General features: G+C 45.0%; 1 protein-coding gene across 1 annotated transcript; it reads left to right on the top strand.

Annotated features, from left to right (window-relative positions):
* Positions 1-3,556: 3,556 nt before the first annotated feature.
* LOC131202455 (lithostathine-like) lies at positions 3,557-8,115 on the top strand. Its single transcript, XM_058191453.1, has 6 exons — positions 3,557-3,626; positions 4,025-4,131; positions 5,314-5,457; positions 6,481-6,610; positions 7,097-7,170; positions 7,396-8,115. Exons 1-5 carry the CDS (start codon positions 3,560-3,562, stop codon positions 7,168-7,170), a joined length of 522 nt encoding a protein of 173 aa, XP_058047436.1. The 5' UTR covers positions 3,557-3,559; the 3' UTR covers positions 7,396-8,115.
* Positions 8,116-10,935: the final 2,820 nt, after the last annotated feature.

Consider the following 10,935-nt stretch of genomic DNA (forward strand, 5'->3'; position numbering starts at 1 on the left):
AGTCCACCCGCTGCTCAAGCAGGAGATCCTGTATACTATTCCAGGCAAATGGTTGCCCAAACTCTTTTTGAAAGCCTCTGGTGAAGGAGCACCAACACTTTCTAAAGGCAAGCTGAAGGTTGCCTTCAGAATTCTGAAGGTATTTGAATTATGATCAGATACATTAAAAACAAACAAACCATAGAATCATGGGACTGTGGAGGTCATCTAGTCCAACCGCCAGTACTCCTTGTATACCATCCAGTGGTGGGATTCAGCCAGTTCTCACCACTTCGGGAGAACCGGTTGTTAACTTTCTGAGGAGTTTGGAGAACTGGTTGTTGGAAGAAATCATTAGGGCAGAGAATCGGTTGTTAAATGACTTGAATCCCACCACTGATACCATCCCAGAGAAATGGTTGTTCAATCTTTTCTTGAAAATTTCCAGCGACAACCATTTGCAGGAACCGTGGCAATGTTGCTTTTTCAAATGCCATGATATCACGTCGGTGATAGTAGCCCAGTCTGAAAATCTTAGGATGCATACTTGAGTTGAGGAAGTTGAAGTCCACAGGTCTTAATGTTGCCAAGTTTGCAACGGTGGCAAATGTGTTGTCAGGTTTTGACAAATCCTGTTCTAATGAGCTCCCTTATCATTCTTGCGAGGTTTACGACTTCGTTTTTATCCATGTTTTCTTTGGACTTCTTTGAACTATGAATATTAATCCACAGGGTTGCCTTGATTCCAGTTTCCTGACCTATGACTCATCTGCCTGTACGAGTCTTTAGAATGTTTCTTCCTTCTATTATTTCATCATTTGAGTTTCACATTATTCCAGTTTATGGTAGTTTTTTATCATCTTCAGGTACATGACCAGGCTGGGCTTTTCTCCTTATCAAGTTTCATTTATCAAGTTGACGTTTGTTCTTTTTGTGTCAAATATCTTTAAATATACTGCATATACAATGTGTGTATACACAATTGTATGTATAGTAGTGGCTAAAATTGTGGAAACCTTTTGAAAAAAATGTATTTTTGAGGTTTGATGGCTAATAACACCACTTTTTTTTCTTCTGGAGTTTCAAGATAATCTTATTCCACTGCTGGAATGGCCTGGGAATAGCCCAGACCTTCACCCAATGGAAAATCTATGGAGACGACTCAGGAAACAGCTGAGTCAGAAGCGACCCAGCAATAAAACCCAGTTAATAGACGCCATCCTTCAACCTTGGTTTCATATGATAACAGCTGCAGAACTAAAAGACTTGGTTCACTCCATGGGAAGACGTTGTAAGGCCGTAATTCATGCTAAAGGTTACCAAACTAAGGATTCACTGACATGGCGAGAATTTTTGTTTATCTCGGTTTTTCTACCTGTTTCCCTTTTCTTCTTTCTACTGCAACTGCTATTCTAATAGCAAACCCTTCATAAAAGTTATTGCATTACATTCTTGATTCAATTATCTTTCCATGGATATATAATTGTATGGAACTACTCCCCCAAAAAAGTGGTGCTATTAGCTAGTTTTAGAAAATACACTTTTCCCAAAAGGTTTTCACAATTTCGGCCACTACTGTATATCTATGTGTGTATGTAGATATAGGTAATCCTAAATGTATGGCAATTGAGCCCAAAATTTCGGTCACTAAGCGAGACAGCTGTTAAGTGAGGTTTGCCCCATTTAATGACCTTTCTCTTGCTAAGCGCATCATTGCAGTCGCTAGTCGCACAGTTGTGACGTGAATCCGGCTCCCCCATTGTCGTTGCTGATCAGAAAGTTGCAACAGGGGATCACGTGACCCCGGGACACTGCAACCGTCACAAATATGAGTCAGTTGCCAACCGTCTGAATTTCGATCATGTGACCCTTGGGGATGCTGCAATGGTCATGTGAAAACTGGTCACTTTTTTGTTGCGACTTTGAATGGTCATCAAACGAATTTGTTAAGTCAAGGATTGCATGTGTGTATGCGAGTTTGTGTTTGTATTTGTCAATTTTTCTGGATTATGAAGGTAATTTTATTGCATTCGTTCCCTCCAATTCATTAATAGATTACATTTTGGATAAGATCCCTAAGCAGTAATTTTGTGTTCTTCCTGCCCAATCCTGTTATTTCTGGGAGACTACCTAGATCAGGAGTCTCCAACCTTGGCAACTTTAAGGCTTGTGGACTTCAACTCCCAGAATCCCTCAGCCAGCAAAGCCTTAAAGTTGCCAAGGTTGGAGACCCCTGACCTAGATAAGTCTCTGCAGGTTATTTTTTTAAAACTAAGAGTAAAACTGAGAATCCTTTCCTCCTAGACAAGGGAACCGATAGGGAGACATGGAAGACCCATCTCACCCAGCCATAAAAACGTCTTATCCTCAAAAGAGAAGTTCTCTCAAAAGGGTTGATGAAGGAAAAACGTAAAGAAAATGGAACCATAGTTCAAGGTTGGCCTTATCACCAATCTGGCAGCTTTTCCCAAATCCCAGTCAGAATGGGATTTCTCTCCTTTCCCCCTGAGGATTATTTCCTGGAGGCTTTCCTCAAGGGACTGGGACAAAGTCTCAGATTGCTCTTTGCCCTGGGTGAGATTACCTGCTTGGATCTGCAGAATTGCTGCCCCCCCTCCCCCACTGCCTATAAATAGCTCAGGGACCAGGTAGATCGGACAGCCTTGAGAGGAGACAGAAGACAAGGGGTCATCTAGCAGGAAGCAGCAGAGGTGAGAAGGTGGGCCTCCTTTCCTGTCTCTCCATCATCTTGCGATTGGGTCTTCTGCCTTTCTTGAAGTTGAAAGGAAGATGGAAGGAGAAGCAGGAAGAGAAGGAGAAGGAGAAGGAGATGGAGGAAAGAGGAGAAGGGAGGGAAGGAGAGAGAGGTAGAGGAGAAGCAGAGAGGAAGGAAGGAGAAAGCAAAATAGAATAGAATAGAATAGAATAGAATAGAATAGAATAGAATAGAATAGAATAGAATAGAATAGAATTTTTATTGGCCAAGTGTGATTGGACACACAAGGAATTTGTCTTGGTGCATATGCTCTCAGTGTGCATAAAAGAAAAGATACGTTCATCAAGGTACAACATTTACAACACAATTGATGGTCAATATATCAATATAAATCATAAAGATTGCCAGCAAAGGAGAGCAAAGCAAAGGAGAGAGGGAAGGAAGGAAGGAAGAAGGAAAGAGGAAGGAAGGAAAGAAAAGGAGACACAAAGGAAAGTGAAGGAGAAGGCAAAAGCAAAGAAAGGAGGGAGGGAAGGAAGGAAGGAAGGAAGGACATAGTGTTGCTACAGTCATTGAATCCCCACATTAGGAAGTCATTCACAACCATTTTCGGATCATCCTCAACCACCAAAGATGGAGTTTTTCCTCGAAGGTTGTGGTGGGGAGAGGGAGGGGGCTGAAGGGCAACTCAGAGCTTCTCCTGCCCATCCCTGGTTCTCCACATCCAGCCCCAACTGAGGGGGTCCTTCGGCTCCATCTCTCTTCCGCCTTCTGTTTGGCCTTGTGCTGGTGGGACCATGGAGACCTCATGGGGACCATCTCACTTATTGCGCTTGCGTTTGTCTGTTTTAGGGGAACAAGAGGATGGGACGCCAGACCTTCTGGGCCTTCTGCCTCTTGGCCTGCTTGACTGGGACCTCCTTGGCGGAAGGTGAGTGCCACCTGCCAGAAGAAGTGATGGAGCCAGTCCCACCATTAAGCCAGCCCAGTGGACACCACAGGGGGACAGTTGGAAGGAAGCTGGGAGGTGGAGCCCTGTCTACCTGCCCTCTTCCTGCCAAGCTGGGCTGCCCCCCTCCGTGCCTTCTGAAGGAGGCCCAGCCAATGCCACTTGGGGGCAAAGCTTCAAGTGCCCTCTGCCCTTTAGCTTGGGCACCAGGGGAGATACACGAAGCTTTGCCAGCTGAAAAAATACCTTCCTGACTGTCCTGAAGGTAGCAGAGGTGGTGTTGATGGACTGGATCTGGACTCCATTTCATCCTGGAGGGGCTGGAAGAAGACCCCCCCTCCAAAGCAGTTGTTCTAACGATGGTTCTATGTTTCCTTCAGGATCACCCAAAATCCAGGCTCGATCCAAGTGCCCTGATCAGGCTGTTTATTATCGACTGCAATGTTATCACCCAATTTATATGCTCCTCAGCTGGTACGAGGCAGAGGTCAGTGCGACACACAAAGACATTTTTTGTGTCTCTCTCCATCAGGGAGACCAGAATTCCCCTTAACAGAGATGGGATCTCATGGCAGAATCTTGCAAGGATCCTTAGGCTCCCCTCCCCCCCCATTATACTTCAGTGAATTAGGAAGGGATCCATCTGAACTGTTTCCAATTGTCATTGCATTTCTCAGGGTTTGGTTTTGTTTTTTTTATACGTCCCACTCCAATTTTTTTTGTTTGGTGTTCTTGCATGTTTCCGTCAAGGTTGTCTTCTTTACTCTACTACAGATTTTGGAGAATCTCCAACTCATCCTCTGGTATCGCTAAAACCTGCGTTGTAAAAACAGCAGACATCTCAAAGAGGCTTTCCCAAAATTCACCTGGACTTTGTTTTTTTTCCTTGAGGAAGACATTTAGCTTCTGACAGCCTTCTCCTTCTTCTCTTTCCTTCCTCTCTCCTTCTCCTTCCTTCCATCCTTCCTCTCTCCTTTGCTTTTGTCTTCTCCTTCTCCTCCCTCCCTCCCTCCCTCCGACCCTCTCCTCCTCTTCCAAGTATCCTAAAAACAGCAAAGTTGAACAGGGAAAGAATTTAACTACAAGGGATGAGGCAGCTGGCACAGGCTTGGGGCTCTTCAGCTACTGCCCAGCGGGCATTAACCCATCCAGCTTGGTTTTTCAAGGACCCGGCTGGCATGCATTGGGTTGTGTATTGTATTTAGGATTTTTGTAGTATTTTATTTATACAGTTTTATCTTTCAAATATTGTAAGTTGCCCAGAGTTGGTTGGACTCCTTCCACCTAATCTGTTATTCTGTTACTCTGTTACTCTATTCCGCTGTTCTATCATTCTGCTATTCTATTACTCTGTAGTTCTGCTACTCTCTTATTCTGTTATTCTGTTGCTCTATAGTTTTGCTATTCTCTTATTCTGTTACTCTGTCGTGCTGCTACTCTGTTATTCTGTTACTCTGTAGTTCTGCTATTCTCTTATTCTGTTACTCTGTAGTTCTGCTATTCTCTTTTGTTACTCTCTTATTCTGTTACTCTCTTATTCTACTAATCTTATTCTGTTATTCAGTTACTCTGTTATTCTATTACTCTGTAGTTTTGCTATTCTCTGATTCTATTACTCTGTTATTCAGTTACTCTCTTATTCTGCAATTCTTTTTCTTCATGTCCGCAGATTGAGTGCCAACACCTGAGGAGTGGAAGCCACTTGGCTACTATTCTGACTGCTGCTGAGGAAAAAATTGTCTCCTCCCATATCAGGCGCTCCAACTCCGCCACGAATGCCTGGATTGGGATGAACGCTGTGCAAGAGGGCAAGGTAGGCATGCCCCTGGGGGTGGCCTGGGATCCCTCTGAGGTGGCTTCATCTGACAGGCCACCAGGCACTCCGGCCACAGCCTTGGCGTTCCTCTTTTCTTCCAATCCTCCATGGACGGTCCCAGAGGGTTTTATGGCTTCGGGATGAGCTCTGTGCCAGTGGGAAGGGTGGGCAGCCCACAAGGCCAATATCTGGGGGTGGCACTAACTGGGGAGGAGGACGTGCCTTCATGGGAAGGAGAAGATGAGTCCACAATCTAGTGAAGAGATCCTTCTTGGTGCCCTTAAGATCTCCAGGTGGGGAGAAAAAACCGCTTCACAGTCAGGTTCCACTTTTCATTGAGCAAAAATTGTTAATCAATTTTTTAAGCCATCCATTTCACCAAAGATAATAGAACAGCAGGAAGGGACCTTGGAGGTCTTCTAGTCCAACCCCCTGCTCAAGCAGGAGACCCTATAGCATTCGGAACAAATATCTGTCCAATCCTTTCTTAAAAACCTCCAGGCATGGAGCACAAACAACTTCCGGATTCTCACTTCCCTTGGAGAGTTTTTCTTCTGCCGCTTTATTGCACAAAGTCCTCAGGACCTCAATGTGTGTGAGACGTTGTGGGTGCAAAGCTTTGACCTCAGCAAACACTGTCATAACAAGCTAAGCCCCATGTTTACAGTTGCGCGGGGGGCGCGAAAAATGTTTTCTTCTTCCTAGGGGGGCATGACAGAAAATAATTGAGAAGCACTGCCCTGGAGAGTTTTTCTTCTGCCGCTTTATTGCACAAAGTCCTCAGGACCTCAATGTGTGTGAGACGTTGTGGGGAAGAGAAAGCAAAGCCTACCCAAAGTTTCCTTAACGAATCGTCTTTGATTCCCCAAAAATCTATTTCTTCACCTGCCACCAAACAAACCTTTCGACCGTTGGTGAAGCCAGACATCTGGAGGGCACCAGGCTGGGGAAATAAAAATAAAATAGAATAAAATAAAACAAGTGCTTGATTCATTGAATGTCCCTTTTCTGCCTCAATAGAAACTCAACTGGCAATGGAGCGACGCAACCACCTATACCCCAGGAAGCCTCCTCTGGGACAACAGAGCCCCCAGCACCACAGTTTCCACCTCTCAATGCATCTCAGTCGCCAACATCCAGACTCCAGGAAGTGCGTCTCAGTCCCTCTACCGAAAAAGGGGTGGAAGGAGGGAGGGAAATGATGAGTGGGAGATCTCGGGAGGTCTCCCTTGGAGGTCTCCCTCTCTCCTTCCTTCCCTTCCTTTCTCCTTCTCTCTCTCCCTTCTCTCCTCCCTCCTTCCCTCCTTCCTTCCTCCTACCCTCCCTTCTTTTCCTCCTCCCCTCCCCCTTTCCTTCCTCCCCTCCCTCCAGGCCACCTCCTTTTTTCTGCCTTCTCCTTCTTTCCTTCCTCCCTCCCTCCATCCCTCACTTTCCCTTCTTCCTCCCTCCTTCCTTCCATCCTTCCTCTCTCCTTCCTTCCTTCCTTCCTTCCTCCCTCCTTCCTCCTTCCTCCTTCCTCCTTCCTTCCTTCTTTTCTTCCTCCCCCTCCCTTCCTAAATGGTATCCTTCAACCAACTAAAATGATGACTTTCTTCATCCCGAGTCTAACATCCTCTCTGGCCCTTCTCCCTTCTAGACGCAGTCAGGTGGATCCAGCAGACCTGTGAATCTGTCCTGCCCTTCATTTGCAAGTACAAAGCTTCTAACTAGGTCAGTCGTGAAATGCAGTTTTTTTAAACTACCGGTTCTGTGGGCGTGGCTTGGTGGGCATGGCTTGGTGGGCATGGCAGGGGAAGGGTACTGCAAAATCCCCATTCCCACCCCACTCTGGGGCCAGCTAGAAGTGGTATTTCCGGGTTCTCCAAACTGCTCAAATTTTCCGCTACCGGTTCTTCAGAACCTGTCAGAACCTGCTGGATTTCGCCCCTGATCTAGGTCTAACCAGCCACAGAGGAGACGAGCAGCCGGCCTCTTCCTCCTTGGGGAGCATCTAAGGCGGCTTCTGCAACACCCCAGATTCCACGGGAGCTCAACCTCCTGACCCTCCTTGACCGTCTTCCTCCCAGTAGGACAACCAACCTCACTTCCTGGTGCGACCTGGTGCAAAGTTCCTCACTCAAACCCTCCTGCGGTTCTTGCTAACTGTTGAGGGTTGCTAACCTCAATGCTTTTAAGATGTTTATACCTGTGTTTCTCTTCTACTGTGAGCTGCCCAGAGTCACCTGGGATGCTTGGCTGCATGTAAATTGAACAAACAAATAAATAAACAGCAAACGGCTTCTTGGGTTTACTGAATTAGAACGGAAAAGGTCCTTCCTCATTTGGCCAGGGTAGAATTGTTTGGCCCTGATTTGGCTGCCAAAAGAATAGATGTGGACACAGCTACACACCCTTCTTGGTGGGTCAGTGTGAGCCCCCCCAGACCTTGGTTTGCAAAGCATTTTGAAGCCATCGGCCCAAAGGCCAGGCATAAGGATGGTCCTGTGATTTTTTTCTATCGGGGAGATTGAATCGGCTTGAATGAAGAAACTCTTCTGCAAAATCCAAGCGGTTCCTGTGTCTGTCTGGGGGGGCAAATCTGTAAAGGGAGTTTCCTTGTTTTCCCGCCTTTTTTCTTCTGCATGTGCTGTTCTCTGATTTACCTGAGGATTTACCTCACGATGTAGCAATACTGTCAACAGAGATGTAAAATATATTTATTTATATAAATAAAAGTTCATGTGGTCTGTGTGGGAAGCCAGATTCATTTAGCAGCTGCTCGATTCACTTTCTAGCAATTTGTAAACTGTGGTCAGAGCTGTGTGATAACAAGATGGGCAGTATAGAAAACAAATATATGAAAAAGAAAGAAAGAAAGAAAGAAAGAAAGAAAGAGGAAGGAAGGAAGGAAGGAAGGAAGGAAGGAAGGGAAGATAGAAAGACAGAAAACAAAAGTAGAAAAAAAAGGAAAAAGGAAGGAAGGAAGGAAGGAAGGAAGAAAGGAAGGAAGGAAGGAAGGAAGGAAGGAAAGAAGGAAGGGAAAGATAGATAGAAAGAAAAAACAAAGAAAAACAAAGAAAAAAGGAAGGAGAGAAAGAAAGAAAGAAAGAGAAAGAAAAGAAAGAAAAAAGAAATATAGAAAAAATGAAAGGAAAGAAATAAATAGAAAAAAGAAAGAAAGAAAGGAAGGAAGGAAGAAAGGAAAGAAAGAATGAAAGAAAGAAAGAAAGAAAAAGGAAGGAAGGAAGGGAAGATAGAAAGACAGAAAACAAAAGTAGAAAAGAAAAGAAGAAGGAAGGAAGGAAGAAAGGAAGGAAGGAAGGAAAGAAGGAAGAAAAAGATAGATAGAAAGAAAAAACAAAGAAAAACAAAGAAAAAAGAAAAAAGAAAGGAGAGAAGGAAAGAAAGAAAGGGAAAGAAAAGAAAGAAAAAAGAAATATAGAAAGAATGAAAGGAAAGAAATAAATAGAAAAAAGAAAGAAAAGAAAGGAAGGAAGGAAGAAAGGAAAGAATGAAAGAAAGAAAGAAAAAGAAAGGAAGGAAGAAAGGAAGGAAGATAGGAAGAAAAGAAAACAAAGAAAAAGAGAAAAAAAGGAAGGAAGGAAGGAAGAAAAGAAAGAAAGAAAGGAAGGAAGAGAAAGAAAGGAAGGAACGATAGAAAGAAAAAGAAAGAAAAGAAAGAAAGAAAAGAAAAAAAGGAAGGAGAGAAAGAAAGAAAAGAAAGAGAAAGAAAAAAAGAAAAAAGAAAGAATGAATGAAAGGGAAGGGAAGGGAAGGAAGGAAGGAAGGAAGGGAAGAATGAATGAAAGGAAGAAAGAAAGAAAGAAAGAAAGAAAGAAAGAAAGAAAGAAAGAGAAAGACAGACAGACAGACAGCCCTTTTTAGTCTTCCCAAATGCTAAAAAAACGCTCAAGAGCTTCACTTTGCTCTCTCTCCTTGGCTTTTCCGCTCAGAGGAGGCCTGCAGTGGGGAGAGATTTGGGACCCCAACTCAATCCTGCTTCTGTCTTCTTGATTCCAAGGTTCTCTCCTTGTGGAGCAAGCGGTTGGGCTTGACCAGGGCAGAGGTCTCCCAGCTTGGTCACTTTAAGGCTTGTGGACCACCTTCCAGAATTCCCTGGCATGGTTGGCTGGTTGTGGGGTTCACTTGTGGAGACATTGCCAAGGTCCTTTCACAACTCTGCCGTTCTGTATTTTTTAATTCTTCTTCTCTCCTTACAGTTTGCTATTTAGCCTGAAGGTCTTTGTGGCTTTATGGCTATTAAAGGCTTAACTGGGCCCATTAACAGCTTATTTCCTTTTAAAAAAACCAGAAAGGACACGGAAATATCACCAGTCGTAGCCTTTGATTCCTGAATCAACCAGTCAAATCTCTCTCTCCATCCATGGACTCTGTGGGTGCACAGCAGAGCAAATATCCAGGGTCAGACAGGCTCAAAACTACCCTGAGGAACCAGAAGTGGGAGGCAGAAATAGAGGAGCCTCAACAATTTTGTCTCAATTTGCCCATTAGAGTGGACAGAATCCTTTGGGTTCTTCTCCCAACTTGGCTGCAATGAAAATGTGGACAAGCCAAAATCACCGAGATCAGAGACACCCCCCACCAAAGACCCCATAATTCTCCTCCTCCTCCTCTCTTCAGTCAGGTTGGAAGTATGGGCAGAAGGAGACCTGAAACGGGGAGCTGCCCTTCAGACCCCTCTCCCCATCACAATCTTAGACAGACAAAAAAGATGTTTGGTGGTTATGGATAATCCTAAAATGGTTGTGAATGACCTCCTAATGTTGGGATTTGATGTCTATTCAAACGCCCTTCCTTCCTTCCTTCCCTCCCTCCCTCTCTTTTTCACTTTCTCATCTTCCTTCCTTTCTTCTTCCTTCCTTCCTTCCTCCCCTCCCTCTCTCCCTCCTTTCCTCTCTTTTTCACTTTCTCATCTTCCTTCTTTCCTTCCTTCCTTCCTTCCTTCCTTCTCCTCTCTCTCTCTCTGTCTCCTCCTCCTCCTGTTTTCCTTCCTTCCTTCCCTCCCTCTTTCCCTCCCTCCCTCCCTCCTTCCTTCCTTCCTTTTCCTCCTCTATCTCTTTCTCTGTTTCCTCCTTCTCTCCTCCTCCTCCTCCTCTCTTGTCCTTTTATCCGCCTTCTCCACGCCACAAACCCCACTCCCTTCCGGCACTGATGATGTTCCCTCATTGGGTCCTAAAACCTCTGCAAGAAAACCCCCAAACTCAGAGATCACCAGGGACAGCCCCCCACCCCCAGGTCAACCCAGAGCTGCAGAGATTCTCTCCTCTCAGAAGCAATGGCAAGATAGAAAGATGATCTGATCTCTGTCAGTAGCCCTGGGACCAGTGGTGAAATCCAATTTTTTTTACTACCGGTTCTGTGGGCGTGGCTTGGTGGGTGTGGTGTGGCTTGGTGGGCGTGGCTTGGTGGGCATGGCAGGGGAAGGATACTACAAAATCCCCATTCCATCCCCACTCCTGGGGGAAGGATATTACA

This window comes from Ahaetulla prasina, chromosome 7 (assembly GCF_028640845.1).
Source record: "Ahaetulla prasina isolate Xishuangbanna chromosome 7, ASM2864084v1, whole genome shotgun sequence".
NCBI lineage: Eukaryota > Metazoa > Chordata > Lepidosauria > Squamata > Colubridae > Ahaetulla > Ahaetulla prasina.